At 34.9% G+C, this 20347-nt stretch overlaps 1 protein-coding gene and 1 long non-coding RNA gene across 33 annotated transcripts in view; one reads left to right on the forward strand and one right to left on the reverse strand.

The window, feature by feature from the left end:
• LOC128094214 (uncharacterized) overlaps window positions 1-11301 on the forward strand; it is a 107665-nt gene extending 96364 nt beyond the window's left edge. For 24 of the 29 annotated variants that reach the window (XR_008212858.1, XR_008212872.1, XR_008212861.1 and 21 more), the window contains 2 exons: window positions 5170-5208; window positions 8841-11301. This is a non-coding gene — a long non-coding RNA (uncharacterized LOC128094214). The remainder of the gene's footprint in view (window positions 1-5169; window positions 5209-8840) is intronic. The other 5 variants (XR_008212876.1, XR_008212857.1, XR_008212874.1 and 2 more) reach the window with 1 other exon arrangement.
• Window positions 1-20347, reverse strand: part of Ube3a (ubiquitin protein ligase E3A) — a 93208-nt gene that overhangs the window by 28098 nt on the left and 44763 nt on the right. For all 4 annotated transcript variants that reach the window (XM_052712404.1, XM_052712406.1, XM_052712405.1 and 1 more), the window contains 2 exons: window positions 11818-12113; window positions 6809-8115 (listed from right to left, as the gene is read on the reverse strand). In XM_052712404.1, the coding sequence (XP_052568364.1) occupies window positions 6809-8115; window positions 11818-12113 (1603 nt within the window). The remainder of the gene's footprint in view (window positions 1-6808; window positions 8116-11817; window positions 12114-20347) is intronic.

The following is a 20347-nucleotide window of genomic DNA, read 5'->3' on the forward strand; positions in this document are numbered from 1 at the left end:
CAAAATTGGTATGAACTAATATTATTCTTTAAAATATAGTTTATTTCTTAAAATTCACAATTTTATGTCCCCCAAAAAGATCAAAAGGTAGACTAGTTCTGAGACTCTACAGTCAAAAAAAATATGTGGATTCAAAATTAACCCTGAAAATGGAAAAAAAAAGCACACTGACAACAGTGCTAATTGGAAATTTGTCTTAAGAAAGAATAACTTTGAAACTTTGAATTTCAATGCTCCCACACAACATTACTATTACTGTGTGACCCATCTCAGTACTTTCTTCCAGTTCTCTTGCTAAGAATTTAAGAGACTTAACTAAATGTTTTCATTTGTTTTTCCAACACAAAAGCAAAACTTCTTTGATCAAATATTACTAAATAGGGAAAAAAAGCCCAATATTTATGCATTTGATTGTTTTTTCTATTAAAACATGTAAATTATTTGATTCAAAAGCCTGTTGGTATTCTTAGCCCATTATGATTCAAATAAGACAGTATATGTCTGTCCATTTCTATCAATCTCTACTCTTTTTCCTCCAATACTGGTTACCAGAATAATACTGTATGTTCTATTTTGATCACTGAAAACATAATTTTCTGTCTTTTTTTGCTTTGCTTTGAAATATAAACTAAACATAATATAGTATCAAATAAATTAATATGTGAAGTGCTTAGATTAATTCTCTAACATTAACTCTGACTATAAGCTTGTGGTTGCAAGTACTATCATTCTATTAATTTAAAAATGTTCCAGGCTCTCTACACATGGCAACATATGCATTTAATCCCAGCACTCAAACTCTGTTACTTTAATGCTGTTTCATCTACATAGAAAATTTCAGGCCAGTGAAGGCTATACACTCATTCTCTATCTAAACTAAGATTAAAAAATAAGTATTTCCAGTTTTGTCAGAATACTTAACCAGAAGATTTTTAAGACAAAAATTGTTCGGGAATAAGAGCAGCAGAAGTAGTATATAAAACTTATGAATTGGGGCTGGAGAGATGGCTCAGCAGTAAAGAGCACTGGCTGCTCTTCCAGAGGACATGGGTTCAATTCCCAGCACCCACATGGCAGCTCACAACTGTCTATAACTCCTGTTCCAGGGGATCTGACACCTTCACATAGACATACATGCAGGCAAAACACCACTGTACATAAAATACAAATAAATAAATAATTTTTAAAAAGATGACTTTAATTAAAAAAAATTTATGAATCACTTTACAAATAAAAATTGGTTTGATTATCTACAACCACCTAGCAAGCAGATGGCTAAAATCACTTTACAGATGGAGCTTTGAAATAATAAAAGGCTGAATAATTTAAGAAACAGTAATTCAGAGAAGAGAGGTTCTAATTCAGAGAGCAAGCTTTAGACTACAGTTCAACTACTTCTCCACAGAAACTAGAGATAATACTTGTTTTTAGATTTTATGCGCCTTTTTACTTTCTTCTTTGGCTTTTTACAGTCTTATCAATACTCACATATTATTTTCAGAATCAGGGCGTATTCGAAGGTTATGATTTAAAAATAGTTGGCAACTTAATTCTGTAGGTAGAAGTGTCCAATTAGCTATTTAAGAAGACCATTCTCAATGTGCCAAAGTGATTTTGTAAATTATTATCTTCTTTGAAGATAATGCACTAGTAGCCTATCTTTCTAAAAACTGTGACAACAAAAACAAAACATATTTAATAATAACCACTGACAGAAGCCATTATCATAAGAAGTCACATTAAATTTTCTTTTTCTTAAAAATAATAACCCTTAAAGCACACACACACAAAACTTAAGCCATCGTTTCGTCAATCAAAGAATAGTATAGGAATTAAAATTATACAATTATATTACTTTATATAACACCTTTTATTTAAAACTAAATTTGTAAAATCAAGTTTTTTTTATATAGTTGGGAAAATGAAAATTGTTGGAATATGTCAGATAATTTTGAAAATAATCTGTAAGCATCCTTGACCTCATTAATTATACAGCAATGGATTTTATATGTATTTATATTTCTTGAAATATAAAATAGTATGCCAGAATAGATTGTAGTAGTATTATTATACTGTATTAAAATACAGTGCCACTTCCTAACTCAGCTTCCTTTCTGATTAGGAATTCTTGCTCTTATCAACTGTTAAAATAATTTTAAATTCCTTAACTTTTAATTGGCAAGACAAATCCTAAAGAGATCATTTGTTACAAGGTGACCTGATATGAACGCATTCCCAGAACTCTAAGTAGGATGATATATTGATGCAAAACATTCTATTCCTGTATCTTCAAAGGTCAAAAATATTTTTTCAAGTCTATTATTTAAAACATTTAGACATCCTGAGTTACTACCTCAAGTCCTATGTTGACATAATTTAAATAAAAGAAAAAAACTAGGGATTTAATTATTTAAGTAGAAGCAGCACTTAAATTAGTTCAATAGTGCTAAGACTCTCCAAGAAAGGTGTTTTATACACTTTGGTAAATAACTCTAAGATAGTGATCACAAATGCAATTACCTTGATGAATTTAAGTTTTTCATGATATCTGTAAATAAATAAAGACCAGTCTTTTGTGCCTTAAAGTTTAAGTGGATTATAGCTGAGTCAAATGATTACCATCTTAGGTTCTAAATCCAATTATGACATTCATTTCTATAAATAAGAATCTCTCTAAAATTTATTTTCCTCACATGAAATAGGAGTTTGATGAATTTTATTATTTTACATTATTATATAATGCTGACCCTTTATAATTCTGACTATTTCATTTCTCATTCTCATTCTAAGAAATTAATTTGAAGATAAAGTGAGGATTCCAATCATTTCTATTAGAGTAATTTTAAATAATAGTAATTATCCTAAGCACAATTTAATTAATGAATGATTGATAGAATTAAATACACAGCACAGAAAACCTCCATTATTAAAGCACTGTAGGCCAGCTGATTAAAAAATCTCAAATTCATGTAGCAATAGGTATTCATACTAATGCTAATTATGGAAGCTGAGTTAGATGCTTCTAGATCCCTAAATAAACAGGGTTAGTGACTTTGAGAGGAAATTGGGCAACAATTCTTTTTCTTTTAACCAATTTCCTTCATCTGTGTGTGCCAGCTCCTGGTTTTTGGACTTTCTTTTCCAGTTCTACATCTTAACCATTCCTTTTGGTCTTCAGATTAACCATTTAAAATTCTATAATTTACTAAATTTAATCAGGTACTATAACACCATTAACTCCTATTTTAGTTACACTAACTTCATTATTCCTTTTAAATACTTGCAATATTCTAAGCATGTAAATTAACACAGCCAATAACCTAACCTGTACTAAGAGCCATTTCCCAAATATTGGTCTGCAGCATAGATGTACTTTGGTATGCTAGATATTTTGATATCTAACGTACAGACACCAAGGCTTCATATCAGAATCCCTAATCTGAATTGCTAAAAGGCAAAACCTTGATTTTTTGTTGCTGTTGTGTTTTTCATTTGGGCAGCTCTCTGTTTAGACTGTGACGTCAGTCTGAAGCAATATTGTCTCTTCCTTGATACAAAGAATCTTGATCTCCTACTCCTTTAAAAACAAGATTTTAAGATTGTATATATACTACATTCCTCAAAAAGTTTTGTTCAAAAGGGAAAGAGAACATATGTTAATTATTTACTGGGGAGTAGAGGGACACATGTAGCACAGCACACACTGGAGGTCAGAGGATAAGATTTGGGCTTCAGTTCTTTCCTACCATGTGCATCATCAGGGCTGGTGGCAAGTGACTTTTACCCACTAAACCATCTCAGTAGCCTAAGGAGAAAAAACAAAAACAAAAAAAAACAAACAAAAAACAACCTTCCACACTAGAACTATTATCATTCAAATGGAAGAAGGATTCTCATTATTATTTATTTCTGTATTATTTTCTAAGCAATAAAAGCCAAAAATCAAGGCTTGGGAGAAATGATGCAGTTTTTTTTTCTCTTTAGTAGGAATAAAATAGTACTTTTTAAAAAACAGTACCTTATACTTAATAAAATATTTCAAACACTAACTATTCTCTTGTCAACAAACAGTTCCTCTAAAAGCACAGGTTAGGGAAGAGTTGTTAAGACTGATTTGAATTTAATAACACATGAAAGCAATGGACATACTTTGGCTTAAAAAAAAAAAATTGACCAGAGAGTTTAGCACTCAAAGGGAAGCAGAAACAAGATGATCACAAGTGTAAAAAAAAAATCATAATTATTAATTCTAGTTTACTGACCTCTCTACCTTCAAACTAGCGAGTCTAATTAATAACTGTAAAATAATATTCAATATAAAAAAATCACATATGCGATCTTTTCTAAGCCTCATTTGTAAACTAAGGAAAAAAACTTATTATCATCTTCTCAGCTCTTAAGTTTAGGGTACTGTAACTTTCATTATTTATTTATTAATGATGAATTCATGGCAGAACTTCTCTTTCCTTCTTCTATATCCAGCCTTAATATGCAGTTCAAAATGATTAGGTAATAAGCAAGTGTGATCAACAGGAATTATTTTGTCAAGCATTTTATGAAAGAAAGCACGAGGCTTAAAAAACAAAAGGGATGCGTGGAAAATAAGACACGGAAAGAAAGCAGTTCATCAGTGGGGATCTTTTTAAATACTGCTTGCTGTAAACATCCTTTCTGTTACTAGTCTAATGTGACTTGCTGTTAATATTGTTTATGGGGGAGTCATCAATTTGATCTCTAAGGCCTGTGTCTATACTTACATTCTAACCCTTTCACACTAGTATGTTGAAAAAGAAAAAGAAATCTGGGGATGGGAGTTAAAATGGTATAGGAAGTCGAAGAAGAGAGGAGGAGGAAAAGTAGGGAAAGGAAATGCTCAAAAAAATACTATTTGTTTGTAACTATACTGCTTATCAAAGAGACAGGCACACAAAACTGATGAAGGCAAGGGCTTCTGCAAACTGGTACTAGTCAAGTACAGATATCTAATGAATTATGATTTATAACATGTCAACGCATAATTACAAAACTTACTGTTGATTTTATTCCAAAACCTCTTTAGAAAAAGAATTTTAAATACAGAAATGGCTAATTTTCTCCTAAAACGTAACTTAAAAAAATATGTAAATACTATCTCAATTTTTACTGGTTCTTACCATCACTTTATTATAGAAAAAAAGGAGGAAAGGAAGAAAATAACAAAGGAATCAGGTAAGAAAGGTAGACAGCTTTGGTTAAGTCTGAATTTAGTTCAGTCTTATTACTTTTCAGATTTAAACAAATCCATACTAAAACAAAAATACATTTTCAAATAAATATTATTTGTTAGCTGTTATGCGTTCTTATTATTTGTTAGTGTATAAGGGTGATACTTCAATTATAACAGTGCTAACTTTTACATCAAGCTCATAGAAAAAGAACTAGCACTGACAGGAATAATTAACACCACAGAATAAAGACCTAAATTTGTTAAATATAATTCTGTAAAAATATGACTGGCAATTGGCAAACCAATTTTATTGCTTAATTGACAGGGACATTGCAATTCTTGTCGTCTGTAGAAGAAAGAAACAGATAAGAAGCAATGTCACTTGAAAAAAATTCAGGGAGTTAGAAGTACCTGTCTTCCCAGTTAAAAATTCTAGATTTGACTGAAAAATTGTTATCATTAATCCCAAAGTCTTCCAGAAGTCTCAAGACTTTTATTATTACAGTGAAAAAAAAAAAATCCTACAGTGTCATGTAAGACAGAGTGGCTTAGAACTCCAAAGTCTTACTGACAAAATGAACCAAGCTATCCTGGTCATATTACCAAGTTCACAATGATGAGTTTTACATAATGAAATTTGCTAGGCACCTTTTATACATCTAAAATTCAGATTTACTGCATTACTTCTCCCGCTATATCCATTCTTAACACTAGGTATCACATTTCCCTTTGTCATGTGTTTCAGTATTCCAGTCTTTGAAGTCTTTTCTTCTGAATGAAAATATATGGGGCTGGCTTTCAAGATTTAGAAAATCCATTCCTTTTTTATTTTTTTGAGACAGGGTTTCTCTGTGTAGTTTTGGTGCCTGTCCTGGAACTCACTCTGTAGACCGGGCTGGCCTCAAACTCACAGAGATCCGCCTGGCTCTGCCTCGCAAGTGCTGGGATTAAAGGCGTGTGCCACTACCACCCGGCTGAAAATCCATTCCTTTTTAGTGCTTTTTAAGTGTGTGTGTGTGTGTGTGTGTGTGTGTGTGTGTGTGAGAGAGAGAGAGAGAGAGAGAGAGAGAGAGAGAGAGAGAGAGAGAGAGAGAGAGAGGAGAGGGAAATGCATTAGTGGAAGAGCACATCAAGTATCAGTCCTTGCCTTCTACCTTCTGAGACAGGATCTAGTTATTTGCTACTTTATATAACAGGCTCTCTGACCCACAAGCTCTGAGGGTTCTTCTGTCTCTACCTTCCATCTTGTTTTAGGATGTGGAATTATAAATGGTACTACCACATCCTGTTTTACACATGTTCAGGGAATCCAAGCTTAGGTCCTCATATTGGCACAGCAAACTTTACCCAATTAGTCATCTCCCCAGCACTATAAAATCTATTCTTCTTCAAAAAGAAAATAATCATTAGATTAGACAACCAATATAACCAATATTTTTGGTGAGTAGCAAAATAGGTGTAGTAATATAGATAAGAAATACAAACATGTTACTAAGTTGTAAGATCATTTTTTTTCAAAACCATAGATAAAATGAACACACTGAAATATGTCACTTTGTAGCTTTTAGTTTAATTCTGATTTTAAATAGCAGTCAAACTTACCCGGACAAGTGCATCATCTATGATATGGTCACGTCTGACTTTGAGTCTCAAATATGGATTCAACTGCTGTCCTTGAACTAAGCTGTAGAGAACAGTGATTCTTCGTTCACTGTACATGCGAATTCTATTGTCATAATATAATCCCAAATTCTTTGTGACAGCATTCAATATAAAGGGACATGTCATAAAAGAGAATTTGTTCTCTGTTTCAACTTTGAAAAAGGTATAATCTTTATCCATTTCTAGAACATCATTCAGTGGTTCATTAATGAATTCTTCAAAGGAGATAAGTGGTTTTCGACAATCTAGAGTTTTAACACCAAGTTCAGTTTCTATTGGGTCCACTCGAGGACCTTTCTTGTTTCTTCGTTCCTCTCCCAAAAGCTCCTGCAATGTCAATTCGCTGGAATCAGGTATGGGCTCTTCATCATCTTCCTCATTGTGATTTGTGTCCACTTCCCCTCCCACTACATTTGCATAGTAAACCATTTTCAAACACTTTGAAGCAGCAACAATGGAATCATCATCATTCACTAGATTTCGGCTATTAAATTCATTGCTTATGACTTTGAACGTAATAAGTTGCTGAAATGTTTCCATCATTCTCCGAATCTGATCTGCACTGTATTTAGACCAAAGTCTAATCAGTTTTCCTTGAGCTGCAAGGGGTAGCTTACACATAGCTTTGCAAAATAATGGCAGCGCCATTTCCAGATATTCAGGACTGTGGAGGTTTCCATTCTCCATTACAATAATGAACACATTGAGATAATTAGGATCTCGGGCATACACACTATGATATGTCAAGTCACATTCCACGTTAGGTGACAGATATACAAGTGCATTGAGAAAGGCAGTTTCTAAATTTTCATTAGCGAGCAATCTGGCATAGACCCTTCTAATAGCATCAATATCCACAGTCACTTCATCAGGACCCAATTTTTGTACATTGTTGTCTCCCTGTGAGCTATCACCCATCCTTGAAGAAGATGCTTCTGAGTCTTCTTCCATAGCAGCAGCAGCAGCAGAACATGCAGCAGCAGCAGAACATGCAGGAGCAGCAGAACATGCAGCAGCAGCAGAACATGCAGCTTTTTCTTTTTCATCTTCATCTTTGTCTTCATCCTTTTCTTGAAGAGATTTCAATTCCTCCTTAGTATGTTGTTTGACTTTCCGAAAGCTCATAACCAATGCCTCAGCACTAGAAAAAATTCTTCCAATTACTCGAATTAAAGGGGAGTAATCCTCACTTTCTCTACATACGTCAAGAATTTCATACACTATCTCTTCAGTTAGGTAATTCACATCTAAAAAATGGAAAGAAAAAGAACATTTACTGTTGTAATATATATGTTTATTTTGTCATAAGTTACATAATAAATGTAAAATACCTAAACATTCTGAACTCAAAGAGCTAGAAATTGTAAATAATAAATCTAATTTACCTATCAACATACTACACTTAGCAATTTCTTTTCATTCAAGTAATACCAACAATCTCACCCTTGGCATTCATTCAACAACATATAATTATTAATTATGTCATGCTGATTAAGATTTGCTTTGTAATCAAGATGTATTAGTATATAACTTTTATAAGTATGAACTAATATGTGTGTGTGTGTGTGTGTGTGTGTATGTGTGTGTATGTGTGTATTATTTCATCACTGTAGTATATTACAACCTTGATGAAGAGCTACTACACTGATATACTGAATGCATTTTTCCCTTGCATTGTTCTCAAAAGATTAAGGAGACAAGGTTTTATAACAGATGTCCCTTGGTCCCATCATATGCAAGCAACTTTTCCCACTTCTGTATATATTAAAATCAAGTGGCACACACCTTTAATCCCAGCATTTAGGAGGCAGAGGCAAGCGGATCTCTGTTAGTTCAGACGAGTTCCAGAACAGCCACAGCTGTTACACAGAGAAACTCTGTCACAAAAAAACAAAACCTCCCCCACCCCACCCCCCAAAAAAACCAAACAAACAAAAACTGATTCATTTTATGTTTTCCTCATTTCTTCCAGGGATTCTATTCTGTGACTACTACTCATACAAACTCTGAAGTATGACTGCTGCTACTGCTACTACTACCTGTAACCATAATTCAGGTCCTAATAACTCTTAAGAGAGCAACTGGAAATGATTACAAACAGCGGGTAGAAGCTAAGAAAGCAAAGGCCACAAGCACCAAAACATATCTGTTTTCTCCCAGGCACAAAACTGGGATCATAAACTTCCTAGTTTCCCTCACCTTTACAGTAAATATCACTTTCACCAAAGACTTTACCCTTTCCAGTTAACGAAACACAAGACATTTTATATTATTGGAAAAAGATGAATGACATTTTATATACTAAAATTTTAGAAATTAAATATCAAATAATGCTGAAAGCTTAATCCCTTAATCAAGAGTATTACACTATAATCATTAAATATAAGGGGAGGATAATTTTATAGTTATGTTGTCAATTCATCCCTACCTTCACTGTGTCAAGTATTTCCTTATATACATTCAGCATGTAAAAATCCTTTTTTAAGAAAATTATTTATTGATTTTACATCCTGGCCAGTTTCTCCTTCCCCTCCTCTTCTCGCAGTCCCTCCCCCTCATCATCTCTCTGTTCCCACCCCTGAATCCACTTCTCAGTTTCTATTTAGGAAAGGGCAGGTCTCCCATGACAGTCAACAAAAGAAAGCATGCAAAAACCTTTCCTATGATTCCTACATATTATTCAAGGTACCTACTCAACAGTAAGAGACAATATAAAATTCAAGTCATCATTGACAGAATGGCTTCCAAAACATAAACCATGGAGCAAGAAGCTTTATATACTGCAAACCTGATCTGTAGGCTGTTCCAAGAATATCAACACGTTTGTTTTATGATCTTCAATTCTTTCTTTAAAAAGAAGTGCTGTTCTTACATATATTTAATAGGGGTAAGGGGACAGCAGACATGTGGTGGTCAGAGGATAACCTGAAGGATTTGGTTTTCTCCTTCTATAATGTGGGTCTCAGGCATCTAATTCAAGCCATGAAGCTTGGCAGTAGGTACATGTACCTATGAGCTAGCATGCCAATCCAAGCACTAACTCTTCAGTTTCTTAAGAATAAGTAAGTATGAAAGAACTAACATTGAGCTTATTTCTCATTACAACTGGAAAATACTATGGTATCTTCTTTGACCATTCAAGTCTAATTTTTCTCTAAAATGTAACCAAAAACATAGAAAATATCTATAATGAATAAAGAGCCTGTTAGGAGATAACATGTTTGACCTACAATTCTACAATGTACCAATACTTGTTCCAAGCAGTGTTCTGCTTGAAATGTTTAACTGACAACTTTCCTCTCCTCCACACCCCTCCCTCCCTCACTCTCTCCTTCCCTCTGTGTATGTGTATCTGTGTGTCTGTGTGTGTATGTAAAGCACTGCAATCAGAAATACAAATAGTTACAGTCTGGATATCAATGAACTGGTAAGTGAAGAAACATTTTTAAGATTCACTTGGAATTCAAGATGCTTCTTCCCTGGCTTCCTGAGTACCTAGACTACAACGACACAAGACTCAGCTAAAAGACAATCTTAACACATAGTATTTTGTACTCTAAAAAGTACAAAACAGTTTCATATAAGAACACAGCTGTCATACAATAATTGATACCTACACATCTAATTAGATTGAACAAATACAATTATCAAAATGAGAGCTGTAGTATGATTAAGCATGTGTAATTCCTAATAAAAATATTATAATGAGTAAAGGCAATAAAAATTGAAGTGATACACAAAACAAGAAATTACAAAAAAAATGGGCAAAAAAAAGACTACTACATCCATTATGTACTAGATTTCCTATAGCTAGTTGCATTCAATCACAGTGGCATATTATACTTCATTTACGGTTACTCTGTGATGCCCCTCTGTGGCAAAAACATGCAAAATGAAGCTAACACAACTTCCACATCCAACATATTGATAGTATTCACCTATTTATCCATATGTGAGAAAATTCATGAAAAAGGACTGACTAAGTAGCAAAGTTTCTGATTTTTCTATAGTTATATTGTGGAATAACAGTATAAAGTTTTAACATAATTTTATTACACCAATTCTTTTAAACATGTATCAAATGACAGTGGGTCTAAGCCCTGGCAATCTGAAAAATTAAATTACCTCATTGTTAATACTAATTACTTACACTAAGAAAAAGAAAGATTGAATATCCATGAGGGAAAAGCAGAAAGTTTTAAGATGTTTCAAAATATAGGACCATTTTAAAAAGAACAGATTGGTTGGGGATGTAACTCAGTTGGCAGTGCTTATCTTGCATGTACAAAGACTTAGCTTTCATTCCCAGTACCACATAAACCAGGTATGCTGGCCCAATTCTTTAATCAATAAAAGTCCAAAGACAGTCTTAGTAACCTTGCTTAAAACAAAACAAAACAAACAAACAAACAAACAAAAAAAAAAACAAGACATGAGTCCCTTGTGAGGATAACAAATGCCCAAGGTAAAGGCAGTATATGGGAAGAAAATATTACAAAAAAACCCAACATTTTTTAGATAACTATTGCAAATATTGCCCTGATGTATATCTATATATAGATATATATATATATATATACACGCATGCTTCTTTTACCACAGTCCCTGGAGTTTCAGAGCTCATACCAGGATTTACTGCAAATGCAATATATGTAATAGACTTGGTGAGCTAATAGGCTATTAGGTACAATGGAAATCATTACATATTGAGATCAACTCATTAACATATCAACTTTTAGATTATAATCTGCTTCTGACTAACAACTACTATATCAATAAAGTAACTAATTCAATTATAACTGTCCTTTACCACATCTTACCAAAAGAGTGGCTTTCACTATACTGTGATGTCTTTAGGTCACAAAAAGGCAAAATAACAAAAGCAAAACATTTAAATCTCTGATACAGCTTTTAATTAACTATTCTCAATTGAAAATACAATCTCTTACCTTTAAAATCAGGCTTAGCTCCTTTTCCGTCCTTGTTCATTTTTATCTCTGAATTAGGTGTGCCTTTTGAGTTCTCAAGGTAAGCTGAGCTTGCTCCTTTCTTGGAGGGATGAGGATCACAGAGTTTTCCATTAATTTTATAAAGCTCAAGGGCTTTAATAGCTGCTGCATTGTTATCCATACGAAGAAAAGTTGGACAGGAAGCACAAAACTCATTCGTGCAGGCCTCATTTCCACAGCCCTCAGTTAACTGGTGGTAGTAGCGTTCTATTAGATGCTTTGCAGCTGCTCGCTTCCTGTACCAGACATTCAAACAATAAGCACAGTGATTAGTATTGCTCAGAAACAAAGCCGAACAGATAAGACAAAAGTTAGCTAAGCAATGAAGCAATAAACTAAATATTTAGATGTAGAAACTAGAAATCCATTATTACCCTCAAGTGTTTTAAGTAGTAAAGTAATACTAAGAAACTGTGATAAAATGTCATCTTATAAAAATCATTTTAATACAGTATGCTTTTCTTTGGTTTAAAAAGATAAGCTTGCCGGGCAGTGGTGGCACACACGTTTAATCCCAGCACTCGGGAGGCAGAGGCAGGCGGATCTCTGTGAGTTCGAGGCCAGCCTGGTTTACAGAGTGAGATCCAGGAAAGGCACAAAGCTACACAGAGAAACCCTATCTCAAAAAACAAACAAACAAAAAAGATAAGCTTAATTGGATGATGTGTGATCCTTAAACTGTTTAGCACAAGTAAAAACCTTAAATGTATTGCTGTGTCACACCTCCATGCCAGTTTTCCTTTTCATTATATATAAAATCACTAATTCATTCTAATTAAGTCTCAAATACTTAATTTGTAGTTAACACTAAATTCCTATCTAGAGTTTAAGAAAACAATTTTTTCTCAATTAACAATCAAGAGATTTAAAAGGGAACAATCTAAATCTCATATAATTCAAAGGAAAGCAGTACCAACATATACAACCTTGAGCCCAGATTTGTTACTAACCCTCTTCATTAAATCTGTGTCATAGGAAAGACAGAAAAGGTTTTAACTTCCATTAGGTCAAACTCATATTCATCTTCATGAACTTTAACCATGAAGATTAACATTTGATTATCATTTTTCACACAAAGTGATCAATAAAACTTAAGGAATGAATTATGTCACCAACCAAGAAGTTGTTCTACATAATCTATCTCTATATGTTGACTCTAAAATTCTATTCTTTGAGATTACCACTGTAAGCAAGAGGAAAGGTATCCGGACTGCTCGGGAAGTCAGGCTATACCTGGGGCTGGGGTGCAGTGGCTGACGGTCTCCCTGCAGGATATAGCAATCCTGCTCTTCTCCTGGAGAGGCACTACAGCTGAGCTCTTAAGGGAGCTTCCCAGCAGAGTTCGGCTTCTTCTCCCTCGCCCAAGATGTTGCTTCTTTTGCTTCAACTCTGCAAAGTGTAACAATCTCCCGACTCCTGAGAAAAGTTGTTACTTTTTCTGCTCTACCTTACTCAGTCCCCTTAAGGGAGATCTCAGCAAGGTTCTTCTGTTCTGCTCCACCTTGCTCAGTCCCCTAAGGAAACCTCTCAGCAAGGATTTTTCCTGCTCAGTCTCCTAAAGGACATCTTAGCAAGGTGGTTCTTCTCTGCACCAGCAAATGAAGATCTTCACCCAAGATTCTTCTGAGAAAGAGATTTATTTAGGAAGTCCAACAGAGTGCCTGCCTCTACCAGGGTGGGAAAGAACAGCAGGGTGGTTTATATAGGGTTTTTTGGGGCAGAGTTTCTCCAGGGAAATTTTTGTTCAAGGATTGTTTAGTTTCATTGGTCAGGGGCACAGATGGCTCTGATTTCAGAGCGAAACTGTTGTGTTTTTTTCACTGACCTTTTTTTTTTTTTTTTTTTTTTTTTTAAGCTTTTTGGCTCTAATTCTAAGGCCAGGGCATATTTCTTTCACTGGCTCAGTCCCAGATCCAGGCTGTGTTTCTTTCACTGGTTCTGGGTTCCTGGGTCAGGGTGGATGTCTTTAGCTGGCCCCTGTCCCCTACAACCACAATTTAAGTAGAATTGTATACTTGATCCACAGTAATATAATTCAAATTATTCTTTTGAATCTAAATTTACAAGCATGGGAACTGCAAGTAGGAAGAATCTACCTACTTTCATTCTCAAAACTTCATGCCATTATTTTGTTAATGGATAGAACTAAGTGGCCAAAGGGAATAGAGGTAAACAAGTAAATAGGGAACTGGTAAGTCTTAGAACTATGACTCCAAACAACACAGGCAGATGGTACAGAATTGTATGCCAAATACTACCAACCCATCCAGGTGCTTATATTTAGAAATGTTTCCTATACATTCACCACTCACAGTGTGCAAACAGAGAATGACCTACAGGCCAACCTTGATGACCTGATTTTGATCCCTGAATCCCACTTGGTGAAAGAAGAGAACCTATTACTGCAAATTATCTTCTCACCTCTACACACACACCACAGCATATACCCAGCCACACATATCCACAGAATATAAATAAATTTAATAAAATTTAAAATGTATCATATGAGTTAAGAGATCCCACTTATGAGGAAAAGTGGTCAGTTAAGGAAAACATTATTTCCCTATATCTAGGGAAAATCAGCATGCCTACTAACAGTGATCTGCTTCAATAAACTGACAGAATTCACTAAATTAAATAATTACCAACAGCCTTCCTGCTATATCACTAACAAAACTAGTGATCAAATTATAAATGTAGGATAAACCTGTTTGTTTCAAAATATAAAATAAGAATTTTCTGAATGACATGACTAAGTTAAATATTTCATGCTTTTTATCCTAGCTACTTTTTTCTGTAAGTATGCACTTATAAAATAAAAATTACTAAATATTAATGAGGAAGAAGCAGTTTCAAAACTGCATCTACATGATTTGAAGGGGCCCAAAGTTCATTTTTGTATCCAAGATTTTTAAGTATTAATTTTGAAGTTCAAAATACTAACATATTATTTTTCTTAAAAATACTAGGTTTTGTTTACAAAGAAGCCAAAAGAGCCCCCCCTTGTGTGTGCACATGTGCATGTGCACGTGTGTGTGTGTATGTGTGTGTGATGCTTGTCTATGAGGTGAACTGTGAATAGTGGCAGGAAAAATCAGAACATCTAAGAGTCATCTCCCATGTAGTTACTTGGGTGATCTTAAGGAACTAATTGTCTAGGCCTCAATTTTAACATCTTGAGTTCTTTAACTTATCTAGCACTCAACATCCAATAATAAACACAGTACATTGCCTGGTACTCTGATTATCTTGCAAAACTTGACCTTGAAGATTATCTTCAGTCTACAGCCATTAAGAGAGGTGCACGCCTTTAATCCCAGCACTCGGGAGTCAGAGGCAGGTGGATCTCTGTGAGTTCGAGGCCAGCCTGGTCTACAGAGCGAGATCCAGGAAAGGCACAAAGCTACACAGAGAAACCCTGTCTTGAAAATCCAAAAAAAAAAAAGAGACAGAACTGAAAAAGTAAAATCTTATAATTGAACTTATGCCTAGGACCAGAAAAGGAGTCAGCAAGACTTCCACCTTCAGAATCTAATTTATATCCAAGCACTGTTTTACAGATGGTAATTTCAGAATAATATGTAATTGGAACACAAAACCTACCACCCAAAAAAATCTAATCTGAACTTCATAATCATGTGTACTGCCTGGGTACAATACTGAAATTTCCTGAATAAATAATATCAATCTATTATATAATGAATGCTCAAATAATGAAATGCTCAAATAATTAATGGAATATTATACTTCATTAAAAACAAAAAATATTACAAGCTATATTCTGGGCCCAATTGTAAATATCAGATGCTATTGCAATTGCTTTGCTATCACTTGCACAAGTATATGACTTGGCCAAGAGAAATCCCACTCCACTAAAGCTCAAAGGAATGACACAGGAAGCCACATATTTAATAAAGGATTAAAATTCAGGCTTGACTCCAAAATTTAAACTTTTATATTGCAGAGTAACTGCTTGAAACTGACCTGCTTCTCTGCACCCAGCTATAAATAGCAGCTCCACTAATAGTAAAAATAAAAATTAAATTAAATAAAATTCATGATAGACCCTCCAAGATACTGGCAGAATCAACCATATTAAGCACTATTCTTTTCTCCTCATGATAACTTAAATTACTTGAATGCCAATTCCAGGGCACATAAAAGGCATATATATATATATTCAGGACATGTAAACAGTCTCAAATTGTGAAACATGTTTTTGATAAACTTCCTGCACAATATTAATCTATACACAGCAGAAGTCACTAAATTATAGCTATTGTGTCAAATCGAGACATCCACCTCTTTTTTTCACAGTTCAACTTCAGAATATTTTGCATTTTGCGGGGGTGGGGGGGAGAAATTCAAGACAGGGTTTCTCTGTGTAACAGATTCCTGGCTGTCCTGGAACTCACTCTATAGAACAGGCTGGCCTCAATCCACGTACCCTCTATCTCTGAGACTAAAGGTATGCACCACCACACCTGGCTTAGAATATTTTCCATTCTTAAATCATTCAAAAAATAAAAAAAAAAACAGTATTCTGTTCTCATGTGTGAAAATTGCATGAAATTTAAAATTCTATTTCCATATTTTCAAACAGTAAATTTCAAGTATTTATATATTTTCTGCATGGCCTCTATCACTTGGATCTAACAAAAAATAAAAGATGTGCCAACTATTCCCCGTGCACTCCAGTGAACCTTTCATCTAATCATCTGGACTCCTAACTTTCTCTTTTCCCTCAGCAGATGAATGAAATAAAATTCTTTTCTCCATATTACAAAAAAAGGAAGAAAAAAAAAAGGACATAAAAGGAAAAAAAGGTGAAGAAGTCAGGAAATGAAGTGAAGCCTTTTCCTGACATTCATAATCAAAACTCTGCAAAGAGGAGCTACTGATTACTTTTAGCTTCTTCACATTCCACTGACTTTTCTTACAAATCAAAGTACAATATATTCATCCCTTAAATAAAAATATGCCATTCTTACCTAACCCATAATAAGGATAAAGTGAATCCTACCAGTGAGAGTGCTCATTTAAAATAAACAACACTTTCAACTTGTTTATAACCATCTAAAAAGCAACTGGCCGTTAAAAAGGTTTCCACAAGTGACAGTAAAAAAATAATAATAATAATTTCAATGTTCTCAGTAGCACTAGTAACATTACTTGCTGGCTCCTATTAATTCCAGTTAATTTCTGGAACATTTGGATACTTAGCAAAAGAAAAAAATTAAAATAAAACTTACAAGTTATAAGATAATCATAACTGTACATAATAACTTATCAAAGAGATTATAAACTACAAGAATAAAGAATTCCTACATAAGTAGTTAAGCATAGGAATTAAAAACACTGAATAGCAGCCATGAAAACAAGAGACAAAAGCTGAAAAAATGAAAGATAAATAAGAATGTGACTTAAGCAGATGACTTTTTGTTGTTGTTTGAGAAAGGGTTTCTCCATAGCTTTGAATCCTGTCCTGGAACTCACTATGTAAACCAGGCTGGCTTCAAACTCACAGAGATACACTTGTCTCTGCTTCCCAAGTGCTGGGATTAAAAGTGTGAGCCACCACTGCCCAGTCAGCAAATGACTTTTATTAAAGATAAGTAGAATAAAAACATGAAGATTTGAGAAGGTAAGAATCACAAATGGTCCAAGACTTGATTAACCTGTGCATAAACTAGTAAGCACTGCTTAGTATCTTTCACAGGTGCACTTTTCACAGGTACATCCTTTAATTTTAGGATGTACCTCTATAAAATCTCTACTCCTACAAAGTGTGGTGGCATATGCTTATGATAGTAGCCACATTAGAGAAATATATAGATGTAAACAACAATCTCAACATTATATTTAAAAGATTTTAAATCATAAATCTCCACGTTATTTACTAGATAGTTCAGTTTCAAAAAATTAGTCAATTTCATGTATTGTATTAACAGAATAAGAATAAAAAACAAGATAAACTGGAGGGTAGAGAGAAGACTCAAAGGCAGAGGCAGGCAGATCTTTGTAAGTTCAAGACCAGCCTGGCTGACAAGAGCTCCAAGATAGCCAAGGCTACAGCCAAGGCTACACACAGAGAAACTTTATCTCAAAAAATTAAAAAAAAAAAAAAAAAAACACACTATCTGGTCTTCCAGAGGAAAAGAGTTTACTTCTCACTATGTATATCAGGTGGCTCACAAAACTGCCTGTTACTCCAGTTTTGATATTCAATGCCCTCTTCTAGCCTGCCACAGGCACCCCCCCACACATACAGCATACAAACACACACACACACACACACACACACACACACACACACATACATATGCACACATATGTATACACATCTTATTAAATCTAAATACAATCAAAATCAATGCATAAAACACATGTGACAAAGCAGAATACATGCTCATGCTAAAAACATACTAGTAAAAGGAAACCATGTGAAGAAGCCAACAAGCTTTCAGACTCCAGTATGAGAATACAAATAACTACTCCCAGGGATGGAGAGATAGCTCAGTAGTTAAGAACACAGACTGCTCTTCCAGAGGATCAAGATTTGATTCTCAGAACCAACAAACTACAGCACAATCAACTGTAACTTCCAGGGGAATCCAACACTCTTCTGGCCCCCATGGGCCCCAAGGCATGCTGCATGTGGTACACAGACAAAACAGGCAAAACACACACACACACACATAATTTTAAAAAAAAATGAATAATGTTGAGGAATATTATCTTAAGGTGTGTTACTTTTGTTAATGTTGCATTTGTTTAACTCTGTGAAGCTGTGTTACTTTGCCTGTCTAAAACAGCTGATGGTTTAATAAAGAGCTGAATGGCCAATACTGAGGCAGGAGAGACAAATAAGCAGGACTGGCAGGCAGAGAGAATATATAGAAGGAGAAATCTAAAAGGAAAAGAAAGAGCTAGAGAAGGAGGAGGACATCGGGGCCAGCCACCCAGCTACACAGCAAGCAACAGAGTAAGAAACAAAGAAAGGTATACAGGAATAGAGAAAGATAAAAGCCCAGAGACAAAAGATAAATGGGATAATTTAAGTTAAGGAAAGCCGGAATAAGCCAAGGTAAGGTCAGGCATTTATAATTAAGAATATGCCTCCATGTGTGATTTACTTGGGAGATGGGTGGTGGGCTTCCCAATGAAGAGTAAAAACTAACAACAACAAATACCTATTTTCACCACTTCTAAATGACACAGTATAGTGTCCAGACATAGCAATGGGATAAGAAAAAGATAAAGGGATCTTTGGAAGGTTGGAGATACCTCTGGGGTTAAGAGCACTGGATGTTCTTCCAGAGGACCTAGGTTCAATTAATTCCCAGCACCGACATGGCAGCTCACAACTGTCTGTAACTCCAGTTCCAGGGGGTTTGACACCCTCACACAGACATACATGCAGGGAAAATACCACTGCACATGAAATAAAAATAATAATAATAATAAAGACATTTGGGATAAGACAGAAGATTACAAACTGCTGAAATGTGATAACATGAATGAAAATAGCCAGGGTAACAAGGAGTGGATTCAATTCTTAAGAGAGAAGGAACACTGGAAATCACAAAAGAGGTACTACAACAGCTGAAAAACAGAGCAAAAGGCTATGCAGTAAAAAAGCAGCAAGTGGTTCTAGCCAAACAACCAGGTGCTGATAAGGGCTATCTCATCCACAAGGTAAGCCAGATGGCACTGAATCAAAAGACACTGTGTTTTGATCACAGGACAAGCAACAGTAATCACAAAGCTTAATTTAACTTGGAGTTCTGCCATGACAATGACTTATTCTAAGTCAGCACTGGAGAGGGGAAAATCCAGTTTGGAACTACATTCTGGAGAACTACAGTCAGGTTTTATGAGAAGGGACCTATATCTGTTTGAGAATGAACTATTGTGGGGACTGAAAACTGGAACAATCACAGGTAAGGAGAGTGGAAGATGTTTTGTCACAGTCACAGCTGAGCAAGGCAGTTGTGGGGTAGAGAACTGAACAGAAAAAGGTTGAGAAACTCAAGCAAAAAAGACAAGGCTTGAAGGACACTATGTCAATGAACCAGCCTTTCTGTGGCAAGGAACATATCCCATTACAAGTATGGAGAATGAAGTGTCAACCTGTGTTCATGGGCTGCTCAGGCAACAAAACTGAGTCACTGATATGAGGTTTGCTGCCTACAGAAGTTGACAACTCAGAAGGTAAGGAAGGTCCTGTGGAGAAATTGATACCCCTTTCAGTGTGCTGACTACAGGCAGGATCTAAAAGCAGAGAGACAAGTTCTCTAGAACAAAGTGCTTTGTTAGTTGGCTTCCTCATTTTAAATCATTTGGGAGACACTCCTTGGCTTGGAATTAGCCAACTAAGATATAAAAACTGGGATGCCCCTGAAAAATAAGAGAATCTCTAAGCCATGTACTGCAAAGTGCAGCCAGTAGAGACCCTAGTATTCAAAAA

This window comes from Peromyscus californicus, unplaced genomic scaffold (genome assembly GCF_007827085.1).
Source record: "Peromyscus californicus insignis strain IS unplaced genomic scaffold, ASM782708v3 Scaffold_4__1_contigs__length_199733344, whole genome shotgun sequence".
NCBI classification, from domain to species: Eukaryota; Metazoa; Chordata; class Mammalia; order Rodentia; family Cricetidae; genus Peromyscus; species Peromyscus californicus.